The sequence below is a fragment of the Oncorhynchus keta genome, chromosome 19, assembly GCF_023373465.1.
Source record: "Oncorhynchus keta strain PuntledgeMale-10-30-2019 chromosome 19, Oket_V2, whole genome shotgun sequence".
NCBI classification, from domain to species: domain Eukaryota; kingdom Metazoa; phylum Chordata; class Actinopteri; order Salmoniformes; family Salmonidae; genus Oncorhynchus; species Oncorhynchus keta.
This window is the reverse complement of record NC_068439.1, coordinates 69728118-69746148: the sequence shown is the minus strand read 5'-3', so window position 1 is coordinate 69746148 and position 18031 is coordinate 69728118. Positions and strand designations below refer to the sequence as shown.

Here is an 18031-nt window from a genome sequence, read left to right as displayed (position 1 = left end):
CGCTAAATAGCTAGCCATTTCACATTGGTTACACCACCCCCGTGCTTCACTGTTGGGATGGTGTTCTCCGGCTTGCAAGCCCTCCCCCTTTTTCCTCCAAACATAACAATTGTCATTATGGCCAAATAGTTTTATTTTTGTTTCATCAGACCAGTGGACATTTCTCCAAAAAGTACGATCTTTGTCCCCATGTGCAGTTGCAAACCGTAGTCTGTCTTTTTTTATGGCAGTTTTGGAGCAGTGGCTTCTTTCTTGATTTGATTGTTGTGAATGTGTTAAATCATACCCCTGAAAAACAATCCATTTCCAAATCCTATATTAAGCTGCAGTGAAATAATCATTGACACGAGAGCACATTTTCAGTAGTTTTATTGAAAAATGCCTCTTCTGTTTCAGAAATAAATAAGAAAATAAGGCTGTGGAATTCACAATTTGAAGTTAAAACATGAAGCAGCAATACCATATTCATAGTCTTGCACACAAATTCCAACTGCATTCGATATTAATAAAACAACAATGATAACAATTATATTCTGATTAAAAAACATACTAAATATACACCACAGACATGCAACCTTTGGTAAAATCAGCTGTGATTTGATATAAGAAAACTGATAAACATTTAGTCTAAAGATACAAAATGGAAGCCATGTTAAACTGCAGTACTGAAGATGAAAACTTTAGGTAGATGGTGAACAGACGGCCATCTTTCAAGTGAAAAACAGAGCAAAAGTATAAAATAGGAATAAAACATAATTTGATAATCAGACATTTTGAATGAACCGTGATTGGAAAGAGAAGTGTTTTTCATTGGATGCCCAACACTGTGTGAACAAACATTTGCATTGTCCAACACTGCAATTCGATGAACACTTAATGCAGATATGTTACAAGCAAAAGATACAATAGGAAAAAACAGCAAGCTCACAGATTGTCATGGGAAAAAGTATAGGATTTTGTTTTTGTTTCTGAATTCACATATGATTTAAGGTACTTCCAAAAATAGATGAGGTATCAAACCTCTTTTTAGTGAAATGTGCATAGCCCTTAATGACACCATATGTGAACAAAACAAAAACAAGAAGAACAAAAAATAACCTATTTTATGACGCTATCCTTTTGGATTCCTTTCTTGATAGTGACCTCTCTCAACGCTCGTTTTGTGAGTCATCTTCTTCTTCAGGTGTTGGGACTACGTAGGTTTCAGGCTCAGGTGAATATGGCTCTGGTTGGAAATAGTGTTTTATGCCGATTGAACATGAGTGTAATTTGCAGAGTATGTCTCAACATGCACAAACTGTTGTGTTACAGTATGTTTTATTTTCAGGCTTGGACATGCAGTATACTGGTGAAATGGCACAATTGAGTGGGTGTGGCCATAAACAGATAGGTTGTGATTTTGAAGGGCACTGATAGAAAGGGTTTGTAAACAATTCAGTGCATTTTCTAAATCTGTGTGATGTTAGCATTTCCATGTTAGTCCAGCTTGAGTGGTTGTGGGTGGGTTCAGTCATTTAACAGAATCATCATTGCCATTTTCTGCAGCGCATTCATTTACAAAATATCAAAAATCAAGTCATTCTAGCACCAGCCTAATCATACATTTTGTGATGTTATTCCTCATAACATAACAGAGGTAACCAGCTGGTAGTGGTAGAATATCCATTAATACTACAGCAAAATAATGAAATGAGAACCAGAAAATTGTATGAATGACGATTCTTAGAATGCTCTTACTGTGTACGTAGAGAGAAACACTACCTCCAGGGGAACATGGTACAATATGAGCCTGAGGAGTCGGTGTGTGTGTGTGTAGGCTACAGAAACATCACTTGTGGGGACGTGGTACAATATGAGGCTGAACAGTCGGTGTGTGTGTGTGTGTAGGCTACAGAAACATCACCCGTGGGGACGTGGTACAATATGAGCCTGAGCAGTCGGTGTGTGTGTGTGTGTGTAGGCTACAGAAACATCACCCGTGGGGACGTGGTACAATATGAGCCTGAGCAGTCGGTGTGTGTGTGTGTGTGTAGGCTACAGAAACATTACCCGTGGGGACGTGGTACAATATGAGCCTGAGCAGTCAGTGTGTGTGTGTGTGTAGGCTACAGAAACATCACCCGTGGGGACGTGGTACAATATGAGCCTGAGCAGTCAGTGTGTGTGTGTGTGTGTGTGTGTAGGCTACAGAAACATCACCCGTGGGGACGTGGTACAATATGAGCCTGAGCAGTCAGTGTGTGTGTGTGTGTAGGCTACAGAAACATCACCCGTGGGGACGTGGTTTAATATTAGCCTGAGCAGTCGGTGTGTGTGTGTGTGTGTGTAGGCTACAGAAACATCACCCGTGGGGACGTGGTACAATATGAGCCTGAGCAGTCGGTGTGTGTGTGGGTGTGTGTGTAGGCTACAGAAACTTCACCCGTGGGGACGTGGTTTAATATGAGCCTGAGCAGTCAGTGTGTGTGTGTGTGTGTGTGTAGGCTACAGAAACATCACCCGTGGGGACGTGGTACAATATGAGCCTGAGCAGTCGGTGTGTTTGTAGGCTACAGAAAGATCACCCGTGGGGACGTGGTTTAATATGAGCCTGAGCAGTCGGTGTGTGTGTGTGTGTAGGCTACAGAAACATCACCCGTGGGGACGTGGTACAATATGAGCCTGAGCAGTCGGTGTGTGTGTGGGTGTGTAGGCTACAGAAACATCACCCGTGGGGACGTGGTACAATATGAGCCTGAGCAGTCGGTGTGTGTGTGTGTGTAGGCTACAGAAACATCACCCGTGGGGACGTGGTACAATATGAGCCTGAGCAGTCGGTGTGTGTGTGTGTGTAGGCTACAGAAACATCACCCGTGGGGACGTGGTACAATATGAGCCTGAGCAGTCGGTGTGTGTGTGTGTGTGTGTAGGCTACAGAAACATCACCCGTGGGGACGTGGTACAATATGAGCCTGAGCAGTCGGTGTGTGTGTGGGTGTGTAGGCTACAGAAACATCACCCGTGGGGACGTGGTACAATATGAGCCTGAGCAGTCGGTGTGTGTGTGTGTGTGTAGGCTACAGAAACATCACCCGTGGGGACGTGGTACAATATGAGCCTGAGCAGTCGGTGTGTGTGTGTGTAGGCTACAGAAACATCATCCGTGGGGACGTGGTAGAAAAAGAGGCATTCATGTTGGCATTCAGCAAGCAGCAGGTTACAAGGCAAAAGTGTAACTACAGATGTTAAAACTACATTTTGTGGATGTGATTCAAACATAATTTAGTTTATTTACAGATAACACCTCAAGAGTAACAATATTAATATTGTTGAAGTTGTTGATTCTCTCTGTTACAAAATACAACCTGGTTAGTGTTTTTGTTTGTTTTTGTGTTTGTTTGTTTGTTTGTATATGGTCCTCCACCCGATAGGTTTCTCTGTTCGTTCTTTGGCTTCAAGATGCAAACAGACCACTACGTTGTTGCCATCACCGATGCTTGTTTGTTCTAGTTGCTCTACAATGTTGTTAGTACCAGTCCACGTTGTTGTTCTTGTCTTTCTCAACATAGTTTGTTAATGTTATCCTTTGGTGGTTATCCTCAAACAGCTCTAGAGCGCGTGAGCAAGTATCTCAGTAAGAGGAATTTTTTCAGGAATTCAAAGTGAAAGCAGCACAGGCGATTTAGAAAGTTTACTATGGTGAACCTGAAATAAGGTCAAACAGGGTGTTAGTCTTCAGTTGGTATGGGAATATTTACTTTCTCTCCTAATGTTAACAAATCAATTATCACAATTTATATATTGTCGTTTCTGGAATATATCCATTTGTCATCAGTCTGTACTGTACTCATATTTTGTAGCAACTATGAAACAACTATGTAGTAACTATGAAGCAACTATGAAGCAACTATGTAGTAACTATGTAGTAACTATGTAGTAACTGTGAAGCAACTATGAAGCAACTATGTAGTAACTATGAAGCAACTATGTAGTAACTATGTAGTAACTATGAAGCAACTATGTAGTAACTATGAAGCAACTATGTAGTAACTATGTAGTAACTATGTAGTAACTATGAAGCAACTATGAAGCAACTATGTAGTAACTATGAAGCAACTATGTAGTAACTATGTAGTAACTATGAAGCAACTATGTAGTAACTATGAAGCAACTATGTAGTAACTATGAAGCAACTATGAAGCAACTATGTAGTAACTATGAAGCAACTATGTAGTAACTATGTAGTAACTATGAAGCAACTATGTAGTAACTATGAAGCAACTATGTAGTAACTTCTCATGCTTGTAACTCATGTTTCATGCTGCGGCTTCATGCAATCATTGAGGATGTCATGCCATCTACCTTTCCAGTTTACATACCTCGGTATCCTTGTCCATTGTAAGGAATGCCGACACACTGGGAAGAGTCACAGTAGCCAGGAGTGCCAGGTTGGCCCCTAATACCTGCGAACCCTTGGCGCCCAGGAGGACCGCGGGGCCCGGTGGAGCCTGCGGGGCCTGGAGAGCCGGTCCGTGTCTCGCCTGCTGGGCCTGAAAGAATGAAAATCACAACCAACCAATCAGAACCCATCTGAGTGTCGTCACCCTGTGACATCAGTGGGAACTATAAGAGTAGTAACTGTTCTGCCACAACAGCTTGGAACATTCAATTTAAAAAAAGGACAAACTGAAGCTGAAGGAAAAACCTGGATTTCTTCGTTGAACCTTTTTCCTTCCTCTGTTTCGTCTAGACGTTTATAAAAGCCTAAGCTTGGAATTTTCACCTTAACTCCTTCAGCCTTTCATTCATGCTCCTCCAAGTCCTTTAAACATGTGTTGTGAATGAGGCCACAAGAAGACCTCAGCATGTCCATCTGATTAGCCCATGAACAATCACTCACCATCAGCTAGCTTCCCCAGTAATCTGGGAAATTCCTTTCCCCCCGATTCAAGACCACTTTCCACAAGTCTTGACCTTGTTGACCTTAAGTAAATTGCATGTTTTTTCTCCAAGCTCCTCTTGTTGAAGACCAGGCTTCTGGAAGCCCAGTGCTTTATAGTTAAACGTGCTGTATGGAAGTGGAAGACTGGATAGCTGTATTAGCTACACCTGTATTGTTACTCTACAGCCCCTGGCAGGATGAGCTCATGTTATTGTTGGATATCATGGTAGGCAGTTTGTCTGGAATCTAATGATTCTGCATTAACAGGGTTAAACCAAAGGGAATCCTTGGTTTCAGTACACAAACGGTGACCTCTGTCAGCACACTGGGCCTATCAGTAACAGTGTGTAATGACTGTGGTACTACTCAAGCCATTTGAACGGATTCTGAAATCAACTCATGTGACTATCTCCAGACAGTTTGATGTCACACACATAAACCTCTCTCACTCTTTTGGTTTTCACATTTGCAACTGTAACTGCTTCCCCATTGCTTTCACTCTGAACGGGCAGTTTTCGAACCATGAGGTGTCATAGAGTTTGGATGGGTCCTATCTTCAGGCGCGGTAATTAGGCAGTTTTTGAACCATGAGGTGTCATAGAGTTTGGATGGGTCCCATCTTCAGGTGCGGTAATTAGACAGTTTTCGAACCATGAGGTGTCATAGAGTTCAGATGGGTCCTATCTTCAGGTGCGGTAATTAGGCAGTTTTCGAACCATGAGGTGTCATAGAGTTCGGATGGGTCCCATCTTCAGGTGCGGTAATTAGGCAGTTTTCGAACCATGAGGTGTCATAGAGTTCGGATGGGTCCTATCTTCAGGCGCGGTAATTAGGCAGTTTTTGAACCATGAGGTGTCATAGAGTTTGGATGGGTCCCATCTTCAGGTGCGGTAATTAGACAGTTTTCGAACCATGAGGTGTCATAGAGTTCAGATGGGTCCTATCTTCAGGTGCGGTAATTAGGCAGTTTTCGAACCATGAGGTGTCATAGAGTTCGGATGGGTCCCATCTTCAGGTGCGGTAATTAGACAGTTTTCGAACCATGAGGTGTCATAGAGTTCAGATGGGTCCTATCTTCAGGTGCGGTAATTAGGCAGTTTTCGAACCATGAGGTGTCATAGAGTTCGGATGGGTCCTATCTTCAGGTGCGGTAATTAGGCAGTTTTCGAACCATGAGGTGTCATAGAGTTCGGATGGGTCCTATCTTCAGGTGCGGTAATTAGGTAGTTTTCGAACCATGAGGTGTCATAGAGTTCAGATGGGTCCTATCTTCAGGTGCGGTAATTAATGTTTACCCCAGTGTGAACAGAGAATTTATTTCAACATCTGTGCATACGAGCACCTTACACACAAAGGCAACATAAATCCCCTAGAATGCAGAGCGTTTAACTGGGAAAACACTGGACAGCAGCGTTGATAATTTATTAAGCACAGCTGGCCCAGCACAGCTTCAGGCAACACCTCTGAGCTGATCTGTAGCCTGTAGTTTCTGCAAGGCACATTTTAACTGGGAGGAATGGTTCAATTCACAGTGACACACCCAGCTTACAATGAGAGATGTGGTGAGAAATGACTCCCATTACTGTAGCTAAAGTAAAGTAATGATTGATTTCCCCAGATTCAAACAAAATAATATGATGCCATGAAAATCACGTGGAGAGATTAAGTTTGCTGAATGAGCACCCTCATGGAAGGAGATGGGTGTTGCTATTAAGACTCAGATACAATGCTATACAGGACAAAGGAGGAATGGATAGTTGTGGACCTGGAGCGGAAATGTTGTGAAACTAACCAGGTGGTCCTCTTTGTCCTCTCTGTCCGACTCCTGGTGTTCCTTGATCACCTTTCTCTCCTGCCGGGCCTGAGAAACAAACAACCAGAATCACTGACAGCAGACAAAGACAAGGACACACTCAAAGAGAAAAGCCTAATGAAACCATTATGACCACACAGGAAGTTAAATATTAATAAAGCTTGCAGGGGGGAAAATAGATGGACATTTCCCAAGCCACTGAAAACAGTCTGAGACAGGCCTAAGGAAAGACACACAGAAATACAGACAGAACTACTGAGACGAATGGAATATGTTGTGAAGATGAGACTTTGGAAAAGTCCCTGAAGGCTTCATTCCATTGCTAAGACAGTAGTAAGACAAAATGGCTCGTCTATGGAAAAATGTCCAGTCTTTGTTCCAACTGTGATATGATTGATTATCTTCTGATTCCACACAGCAAGACACTCTAGTTAGGCCTACTGATATTGAACAGCTCGGTCAGCGGTGGAGGGCTGTGTGTCTGCTGGTTTTGTTTTTTCCTTTGATATTTCCTTAGTTATTTCCCTTCAATGTGTGTCCACTTAAGACCTAGACAACCAGGTGAGGAGTTCCTAACTACAAGGGAGGAGCAAAAACCAGCAGGCACACAGCCTTCTAGGAATTGAGTTTGACCCTCCTGAGCTAGACCTCTTGACAAAAAAAAATGTCAACATATAGACCTATTGACAAACAGCTTTATTAGTCTACATATAGACCTATTGACAAACAGCTTTATTAGTCTACATATAGACCTATTGACAAACAGCTTTATTAGTCAACATAGAGACCTATTGACAAACAGCTTTATTAGTCAACATAGAGACCTATTGACAAACAGCTTTATTAGTCAACATAGAGACCTATTGACAAACAGCTTTATTCGTCAACATAGAGACCTATTGACAAACAGCTTTATTAGTCAACATAGAGACCTATTGACAAACAGCTTTATTAGTCAACATAGAGGCCTATTGACAAACAGCTTTATTAGTCAACATAGAGACCTATTGACAAACAGCTTTATTAGTCAACATAGAGACCTATTGACAAACAGCTTTATTAGTCAACATAGAGACCTATTGACAAACAGCTTTATTAGTCAACATAGAGACCTATTGACAAACAGCTTTATTAGTCAACATAGAGGCCTATTGACAAAAAAAAAGATTAGTCAACATATAGACCTATTGACAAACAGCTTTATTAGTCAACATAGAGACCTATTGACAAACAGCTTTATTAGTCAACATAGAGGCCTATTGACAAAAAAAAATATTAGTCAACATATAGACCTATTGACAAACAGCTTTATTAGTCAACATAGAGGAATTCTTGGGCTCCTGACAGCAATGGGCATGCGGGACAATGTACCTCTCTCTCCTTGCGGGCCAGGTTGTCCAGGACTTCCTGGGAATCCGTTCCTGCCTGTCTGTCCGGGCTCTCCACGGGGACCCTGGTTACCGCTGGGCCCTGGGGATCCGGGGGGACCTGGGTTGTTGCTGCTACGGTAACCGCTGGGAATCTGGTTCAGCATTGAATTGACTCGACTCATTTGTCCTAAAAGTCGACATTGAAAAGGTAACAGACATTTAATGAAATGCAGACTCTGTTAGGATTTGATTTCAGACATTTAATGAAATGCAGACTCTGTTACGACTTTGATTTCACTGTAGTGGCAGAACTCCTTCTGAATGTAGTGCTACAAAAAGTCCCACTCACCGCTAACTATCTGCTCGCACACTTGTCTGGCTATGGATCGCATCATGTTCTGAGGAGCAAAGTCACCCTAGAAGCAAACAAGGAGGAAGGCTTGGTGATGAATATACATGACTTACTGAGATTAACTGAGGTTATAAACTTGAAGATAGACCCTTGGGGATGTTACTCACTCTCTCTCCTCTGTCCCCTTTCATACCATTGGCTCCCTGAATTAACAGAAGAATACAAGGCCTTTACATTTCACTGTATGATGCAATAACTTTGCCTTTCTGTGGTTCGCATAACATGGAGAACTGGATTATGAAATTTGGTATAATTTGATATATGCTTACCGAAACACCTCTGTCACCAGACTTTCCTGGTTTTCCTGAAGCCCCAGGCATTCCAGGAGATCCGGGAGGTCCCTGAACAGTGACAAGCACAAAATCACCAATCTGATACATGTATTACACCATGCACTTTAAGGGAACACAATGGAAAGTAAAAAAATGAATGTACTGTGTGTATGTTTTAAAAATGTTTTTACTGGCAGATAAAATCAATCAATCAGTCAATACAGTAACAAACAAAGGAACCAATCAGATATGGTGACACAAACAAAGGAAACCAATCAGATACAGTGACGCAAACAAAGGAACCAATCAGATACAGTGACACAAACAAAACCACCAATCAGATTACATTCAAGAGACTTATGGTCTGTCTTTACTATAGTTTCAGAGAGTATGAGCTTGACAGTGACATGATATACAGTACATAGATTCCTTTCTTTCTCTGACTGCATTTTGTCTGAACATACCATTGGTCCTGTTGGGCCTCTGGATCCGGCCTGCCCCTCCTTTCCTTGGGGTCCCTGCATTTGCAACACACAGACAATAGAGTTAAACAAGTTATTGAGATGACAGGATCAAGCATATTAAACCCTAGGCCTAGACATTGTGTGATCATTAGACAATGGCCTATAGACTCACCCTAGGTCCAGCAGGTCCAATTGGGCCGATGGTCCCAGCTACCCCAGGTGGACCCTGGGGAAAAAAAGACAGAAACATAACCCACTTCAGAGCTGGATATGTTTTCCCCCTCACAACCCACATTAACACAGGTCACGTTCCTTTGACCAACCAACTCAAACCAGTTTGTTTCACCACCAGTTTTCCGTGTGTCAGACAGTAAATCTCCCTTTTATTTCTCGTTTGCTCAAAAACCCTGCTCACTTTTTTATTGTCAATCCTCTCTCGCCTTTGATGCTTTGGCATTAGATTTACAGGGAACATAATATATTCCAGATCCATTTTATTGGCCATTATAAAACAGGGCTGCGTACTCTGCAAGTCATTAAATGCATATTGCCACAGCATCTGTTCTAGCATGGTCACCTGCAAACACTACCCACAATCACTTTGGGGATGGGTTTACCAAGGCTTTTAACTTGGAATCAATAATTATCTTAGACTGTGTAATTAATTCTCCAGTGTCTTGTGGCATAAACACAGCTGCATTAATTCCGAACAGAGGTTTACTTTATTTTATTTTATATGGGGAGGGTGGGGGCTTGTTTCCTAAATCAGAATGAACTCAGCATAGAAATACTCTGCGTTTTCTAGGAGACATCTTTCAGTCACAAAAGGGGCTTCTCTTTTCTTTTATCTATAAATAAAAGAAGTGGGCTATTTCTAGAAGTACAAAGATGCCATTTTATGTATGAGTACTGGAGCTTCTATTTATTTGTGGTGCTGTCGGTCTAATGAAGACCATCTCAAAGGATCTCTAAAATGCAGACGTCTGAGGACACATGGAAGTGCATTGTTGTTGTGTAAAAAGTCACAAGCTAAACCTGGAAATCATTGAATGTTGTCAATGTTAATTAAATAGAAGAGCCAGCTTCGTTATGTAAGCAGAAGGTCATTTACCATGATGTTCTGTGTAGCTATGCCATCTATCATAGACGGTTGGTACGTTACAAAATATAGGCTCCAGGAAACCGTATTTTTCATTCATACATTTTTTTATCACCTCATCAGCTTTCTATGCACCATAGTACAACAACTGACACAAGGAGGGAGGCACTGCAGTACAACAACTGACACAAGGAGGGAGGCACTGTAGTACAACAACTGACACAGGAGGGAGGCACTGCAGTACAACAACTGACACAAGGAGGGAGGCACTGCAGTACAACAACTGACACAGGAGGGAGGCACTGCAGTACAACCACTGACACAGGAGGGAGGCACTGCAGTACAACAACTGACACAAGGAGGGAGGCACTGCAGTACGACAACTGACACATGGAGGGAGGCACTGCAGTACAACCACTGACACAGGAGGGAGGCACTGCAGTACAACAACTGACACAGGAGGGGGGCACTGCAGTACAACCACTGACACAGGAGGGAGGCACTGCAGTACAACAACTGACACAGGAGGGAGGCACTGCAGTACAACAACTGACACAGGAGGGAGGCACTGCAGTACAACCACTGACACAGGAGGGAGGCACTGCAGTACAACAACTGACACAGGAGGGAGGCACTGCAGTACAACAACTGACACAGGAGGGAGGCACTGCAGTACAACCACTGACACAAGGAGGGAGGCACTGCAGTACAACAACTGACACAAGGAGGGAGGCACTGCAGTACAACAACTGACACAGGAGGGAGGCACTGCAGTACAACAACTGACACAGGAGGGAGGCACTGCAGTACAACAACTGACACAAGGAGGGAGGCACTGCAGTACGACAACTGACACAAGGAGGGAGGCACTGTAGTACAACAACTGACACAGGAGGGAGGCACTGCAGTACAACAACTGACACAAGGAGGGAGGCACTGTAGTACAAGAACTGACACAAGGAGGGAGGCACTGCAGTACAACAACTGACACAAGGAGGGAGGCACTGTAGTACAACAACTGACACAAGGAGGGAGGCACTGCAGTACAACAACTGACACAAGGAGGGAGGCACTGTAGTACAACAACTGACACAAGGAGGGAGGCACTGTAGTACAACAACTGACACAAGGAGGGAGGCACTGCAGTACAACAACTGACACAAGGAGGGAGGCACTGCAGTACAACAACTGACACAAGGAGGGAGGCACTGCAGTACAACAACTTACACAGGAGGGAGGCACTGCAGTACAACCACTGACACAGGAGGGAGGCACTGCAGTACAACAACTGACACAGGAGGGAGGCACTGCAGTACAACAACTGACACAGGAGGGAGGCACTGCAGTACAACAACTGACACAAGGAGGGAGGCACTGCAGTACAACAACTGACACAGGAGGGAGGCACTGCAGTACAACAACTGACACAAGGAGGGAGGCACTGCAGTACAACAACTGACACAGGAGGGAGGCACTGCAGTACAACAACTGACACAAGGAGGGAGGCACTGCAGTACAACAACTGACACAAGGAGGGAGGCACTGCAGTACAACCACTGACACAAGGAAGAAGGCCTAATGTGGAAGGCCTGACTAGAACGACCCTTGTTTAACAGAAATGGTTGATCAGGCTGAATGGTTTCCACTCACTTAACAGAGAATAAATCCAAATTGGGGAATCTCAACCTGTTGTTAGTTACTGTCTCTTTGTGAGTCCTCTTCATAAGAAATATTGTCTATGGCTTGCCACATGGAGAGAGGCCAGAGTAGTAGCATATCTGTGAATTATCCCTGGTTTCCTGTTCTAAAACACAGCCGGGGCCGCGGGCCAAAGCAGCACTCACTTTCTGTCCAGGTAGCCCAGAATCACCAGCTTCTCCTTTTGGTCCTTGTCGGCCCTGAAACAGTGAAGGGAGAAACCCATTCACACTCAGTGGATCACATAATAAAACAAATCTGTCAATCTGTCTTTGTGCAACCCAAGATAAACACACTGTGATGAGAGTTGTGTGCGAGATGTGTGGAAGTATATTGCTGATGTCCAAACAGGCCATGGGTTAATGAGACATTTCTCTTGAGTCTGGGTGTGTTTCAGAGAAGGAAATCCCAGTGCTGATTTATGCACAGGCTGGTTTAAAGGCCCCAGATATCACGTTTAGCCCCAGACATGGAGGAATGCAGGCTCTACAGGCCCTTGCCACAATTACTCCAGCTTGTAAATTCCTTACATAATAAATGGCCAAAATGATCCCTATTTGGTGTGTGAAGTCATCATGGGATTTACGTTTAACCGTTGTAAACGAGCTGTGTGTGGCAGTGGCTGGGGAGAGGGGAGTGTGTGTAGGCGTGTGGAGTGTTCAACTCACAGCTTCTCCTGGAATAGACAGCCCACTGCGTCCTTGAGGGCCGGGGAGACCCATAGGTCCTGGCAAGCCTGTATCTCCACGCGGTCCAATTGGACCCTATCAGAGAAACAAAGACAAGAGATAAGAATCAATTAGACCTGGAAAGTATGTTAATATTGAGATCTCCAGACTAAAAGTAGTAGTGCAGTCAAATGCTACTGTTGCAATGTGTGGAAGAAGGCACCAGAAATCGTGGAATGCATGCACTGTCAAACAGAGCCTCCCTCAGTTTCGAGAAGACAAACACATTGCCAATAAGTGAATTCAGATGTTTTTCTTCCATATCAAAGCCATGATACTGCAAATAGTTTAAAGGATACTCCAATATTCCACATTCTCCAAACTGTGTCAACAACCTTGACCACTTTATGACTGACGTCAGTTATGACTTTAAAATGTAACCCTGCAGCCCTAAAGAGGGACTCTGAGAGGTGAGGTTAGTGAGGTACTTACAGCCGGACCAGTCTCCCCTCTTTCCCCCCGGGGACCTTTGCTCCCAGGTGCGCCCTGGGGAAAGAAGAACATTAGTCAAGTTAACACTGTGAGGGATAGGAGTGTCTAGAAGCCCAGAGCGACATCTGTCAGGATGCTGTCAGGATGGATGCTCTCTCCCCGGGGGCTCCGTAGTCATAACATGCAGACTACTGTAGTTTCCTTCTGGTTTGCCCTTTTAAAAACAAATAAAGGCCAAATTGTACAGTCAGTCCTGCATAATGAATATGTTTCAGAGTGAAACTGTACAGTCATAACATTTATAGGAACGTGTCAAAAAATATAATTTTCCATCGGCAGATCAAGGAATTCACTAGAACCCCTTGGCCTGCAGCAGAGAGAGGGAAGGAGTGTGAGTCCGAAAAAGCACCCTATTGGCTACAGAGTGCACCATTATTTTATCAGAGCCAAGGTAATAGGGTGCCGTTTGAGATGCAGCTGTAGAGGATGTCTTACCACTGCCCCCTGTGGTCCCTGGAGTCCTGTGCTCTCTGAGGTGCATGTGCAGGCTTTGGGGAGGGACGGGCACTTGGACTCCTCTCTCTGATAGGGTAAGGAAACAGACAGGCACAGGAGTTGGCCAAAAACACAGACCCAGTTCTCTGTGAGTCTGCAGAGATGCTGATTAAGCTGCAGGTAATCCACTCAGCCAGTCTCATGTACGCAGAATTACAGACTTCATGACTGTAAGTTTCTCTGGGTAAGAGCATCTGCTAAATGACTGAATGGTAACGTAAATGTAAAAGAATTACAATCTGACAATTAATCTTAATGGTTGTACAGTCGTCTCAAATAAAACTGTGAAGGACCTCGGCGTTACTCTGGACCCTGATCTCTCTTTTGAAGAACATATCAAGACCATTTCGAGGACAGCTTTTTTCCATCTACGTAACATTGCAAAAATCAGAAACTTTCTGTCCAAAAATGATGCAGAAAAATTAATCCATGCTTTTGTCACTTCTAGGTTAGACTACTGCAATGCTCTATTTTCCGGCTACCCGGATAAAGCACTAAATAAACTTCAGTTGGTGCTAAATACGGCTGCTAGAATCCTGACTAGAACCAAAAAATTTGATCATATTACTCCAGTGCTAGCCTCTCTACACTGGCTTCCTGTCAAAGCAAGGGCTGATTTCAAGGTTTTACTGCTAACCTACAAAGCATTACATGGGCTTGCTCCTACCTACCTCTCTGATTTGGTCCTGCCGTACATACCTACACGTACGCTACGGTCACAAGACGCAGGCCTCCTAATTGTCCCTAGAATTTCTAAGCAAACAGCTGGAGGCAGGGCTTTCTCCTATAGAGCTCCATTTTTATGGAACGGTCTGCCTACCCATGTCAGAGACGCAAACTCGGTCTCAACCTTTAAGTCTTTACTGAAGACTCATCTCTTCAGTGGGTCATATGATTGAGTGTAGTCTGGCCCAGGAGTGGGAAGGTGAACGGAAAGGCTCTGGAGCAACGAACCGCCCTTGCTGTCTCTGCCTGGCCGGTTCCCCTCTTTCCACTGGGATTCTCTGCCTCTAACCCTGTTACGGGGCTGAGTCACTGGCTTGCTGGGGCTCTCTCGTGCCGTCCCTGGGGGGGTGCGTCACCTGGGTGGGTTGATTCACTGTTGTGGTCGGCCTGTCTGGGTTGCCCCCCTTGGGTTGTACCGTGGCGGAGATCTTTGTGGGCTATACTCGGCCTTGTCTCAGGATGGTGAGTTGGTGGTTGAAGATATCCCTCTAGTGGTGTGGGGGCTGTGCTTTGGCAAAGTGGGTGGGGTTATATCCTTCCTGTTTGGCCCTGTCCGGGGTGTCCTCGGATGGGGCCACAGTGTCTCCTGACCCCTCCTGTCTCAGCCTCCAGTATTTATGCTGCAGTAGTTTATGTGTCGGGGGCTAGGGTCAGTTTGTTATATCTGGAGTACTTCTCCTGTCCTATTCGGTGTCCTGTGTGAATCTAAGTGTGCGTTCTCTAATTCTCTCCTTCTCTCTTTCTTTCTCTCTCTCGGAGGACCTGAGCCCTAGGACCATGCCCCAGGACTACCTGACATGATGACTCCTTGCTGTCCCCAGTCCACCTGGCCATGCTGCTGCTCCAGTTTCAACTGGCCTGGGCCCTAGGACCATGTCCCAGGACTACCTGACATGAGGACTCCTTGCTGTCCCCAGTCCACCTGGCCATGCTCCTGCTCCAGTTTCAACTGTTCTGCCTTACTATTATTCAACCATGCTGGGTCATTTATGAACATTTGAACATCTTGGCCACGTTCTGTTATAATCTCCACCCGGCACAGCCAAAAGAGGACTGGCCACCCCACATATGCTCTCTCTAATTCTCTCTTTCTTTCTCTCTCTCTCGGAGGACCTGAGCCCTAGGACAGTGCCCCAGGACTACCTGACATGATGGCTCCTTGCTGTCCCCATTCCACCTGACTGCTGCTGCTCCAGTTTCAACTGTTCTGCCTTATTATTATTCGACCATGCTGGTCATTTATGAACATTTGAACATCTTGGTCATGTTCTGTTATAATCTCTACCCGGCACAGCCAGAAGAGGACTGGCCACCCCACATAGCCCGGTTCCTCTCTAGGTTTCTTCCTAGGTTTTGGCCTTTCTAGGGAGTTTTTCCTAGCCACCGTGCTTTTACACCTGCATTGTTTGCTGTTTGGGGTTTTAGGCTGGGTTTCTGTACAGCACTTTGAGATATCAGCTGATGTACGAAGGGCTATATAAATAAATTTGATTTGATTTGATTTGAAAAGAGGCAGGCTCAGGAGGTTACAGGATAATATGGCTTATTTGGAATGATTAGATGGTATTAGTACCAGTAGTACGGTACATGTCAAGACTATACAACAGATGAAGTACATGCTCTCTAGTTGACAGCTAATATTTCACTAGAACAGCTCAATCAGACAGCTGTGTTGCATGCAATAATCCTGTGGCAATGGACATCATGAGCTTCCAGCAAGGCAATTGTTGAAAAGCCCTACCCCCTACCCCCGACCCAAAAGCCCTACCCACATGTTTTTACATTCTGGGTGTCCAACCAACAGTGATCGTGGGGCTCTTGAAACAAAAGCTGCTTTTACTTGTTGAAACAGAGGCGGGTTCATGGATAACTCTGGTGGGACTAAAGTGAGAAAGTCGAGGTCGAACAGGGGCTTTGAGGCATAGGACCCAGGGTCAAAACACCAGTGCCTGCGGTACAGTACATTAAAAGGATCACGTGAAACGTGTAACAAGAGTTGTTGTTGACAATGTCTTCATAGCTTGGCACTGTTTGTTGTTTAATGTGCGTATTGTTGAAGGCCGTTCATAGTTGTGATGCCTTTACAGTCGATAGCCGTTGCTTCTCCACCTAATGGCGAGGCTCTGGGGAAACCGGGCAGGGTAACTGCAAATCAGTGACATACACTACTTGACAAAAGGCGTTTGAAGCTGCAGCTGGGCTATTTAAACAATTATAGCACGGCCTAATTCATGTGCTTCATAAACATCCAATGGGAGTCTTCCAAGAGTTGGAATAATTTAAGAAGAAAAAACAGGTGGCATAAAATGTTCCTGTTCTATATAGACTGAATGACTTTCCTTTTTCGCTGCCAGAAATGTACTTGGTACTGAGGCACGTTGTCATTCAACGATGTCTTTGACATATTAGATATATTAGATAGGACAACTGCATAGGGGTGGCAGAGTCAAGTTCTAATCATGCAATGCTTCGCTGCTATCACTTTTCCATAGATTAAGTGGAATGTACTGAGCTCGCTGTCTGCACACTAGTTGACCATTGAGAAAATCAGATTTCTTCTTCATGTGTTCAGGATTATGTAAGTATGTCCTTAAGACATGTGGGATGGGTATGCATTTGTTTACTGCAATGTTAAAAGATGAGACAAGCAATAAGCATTAGAAGCATGCGTCTAATATGAACGTGCACAAACACACACGCCTGCACACACACAGATGCTCAACAGGAGAACTAAGGAGATGGGTCGGTGAAAATGTTAACAGACTGCTCAGAGCATACTTTACATCTGTTAAGTTGTACTGCCCGCCTCTCCCCTCCAGGGAGGTCCAGATGTAGGGTGAAGTTGTCCCTAGACACTGATCTGTGATGAATTATGCATTTCCCCCACTAATGGGCTAAGGTTAGGATTGGGGCAGAGGAAGCTGATCCTAGATCTGTACCTAGGGAAAGCTTCAGCGAAGGTCCACTGAGGCTGCTCTTACTCACCATAGATGGAAGGTCACAGCATCTGTCTCTGCTCGTCCAGCCCAGGGTGCACACAATATCGAACATCTGGAGCTGGAACTGTGGAACAAGGGGAAAAAAATAAAAGTGTTAGTTACATGTGTCTTTGATACTTCCTTGTCATCCAAAAATACCAACTAAGAGCATGCAGTCAGAGAGCCCACAGAGAATCAGATAAGGATAACTGAGGCACACTCCACTTGGGGTAAACTATGTTGGAGACAGTACGCTTCAAGACTTCCTCCTGTCATTACAGCACTCAGATACACAGGGGTACTATAACTGACTTTCTTGTAGGCTGCTAGGTTCAGTAGGTCCATATGCCTTGATGTTGTATGACAGTTCACTTACAGTTGCACTTTTCCCCTTGGAACCAATGGACTTGGACATTTTGCCTAGGACTTGATAGCCGTCCGTGGACGTGTTTCCAGCTTCCTTAATCTCCTTGTCCGCCACCTCTTGGCAGTCGAGGTTCAGCTTGACTTTGGTGGGGGAAACAAGGATGTGGAGCTGTATAGAGAAAAGATTGAGAGTTGTT

The 18031-nt window shown here is 44.4% G+C and overlaps 1 protein-coding gene and 1 long non-coding RNA gene across 8 annotated transcripts in view; one reads left to right on the top strand and one right to left on the bottom strand.

Annotated features, from left to right (window-relative positions):
- Positions 1-352: 352 nt before the first annotated feature.
- LOC118397885 (collagen alpha-1(XII) chain-like) overlaps positions 353-18031 on the bottom strand; it is a 106351-nt gene continuing 88672 nt past the window's right edge. For 6 of the 7 annotated variants that reach the window (XM_052471207.1, XM_052471206.1, XM_052471203.1 and 3 more), the window contains 15 exons: positions 17845-18003; positions 17476-17553; positions 13705-13791; positions 13210-13263; positions 12718-12813; positions 12196-12249; positions 9425-9478; positions 9253-9306; positions 8786-8857; positions 8624-8659; positions 8454-8520; positions 8106-8291; positions 6714-6782; positions 4359-4529; positions 353-1225 (listed from right to left, as the gene is read on the bottom strand). In XM_052471207.1, the coding sequence (XP_052327167.1) occupies positions 1149-1225; positions 4359-4529; positions 6714-6782; positions 8106-8291; positions 8454-8520; positions 8624-8659; positions 8786-8857; positions 9253-9306; positions 9425-9478; positions 12196-12249; positions 12718-12813; positions 13210-13263; positions 13705-13791; positions 17476-17553; positions 17845-18003 (1314 nt within the window). In that variant the 3' untranslated portion in view covers positions 353-1148. Of the gene's footprint in view, positions 3685-4358; positions 4530-6713; positions 6783-8105; positions 8292-8453; positions 8521-8623; positions 8660-8785; positions 8858-9252; positions 9307-9424; positions 9479-12195; positions 12250-12717; positions 12814-13209; positions 13264-13704; positions 13792-17475; positions 17554-17844; positions 18004-18031 lie in introns of all 7 variants that reach the window. The other variant, XM_052471204.1, reaches the window with a different exon arrangement.
- Positions 5536-6700, top strand: LOC127909461 (uncharacterized). The gene is made up of 3 exons (XR_008071227.1): positions 5536-5676; positions 5807-5936; positions 6002-6700. It is a non-coding gene; the product is annotated as an uncharacterized LOC127909461 (long non-coding RNA).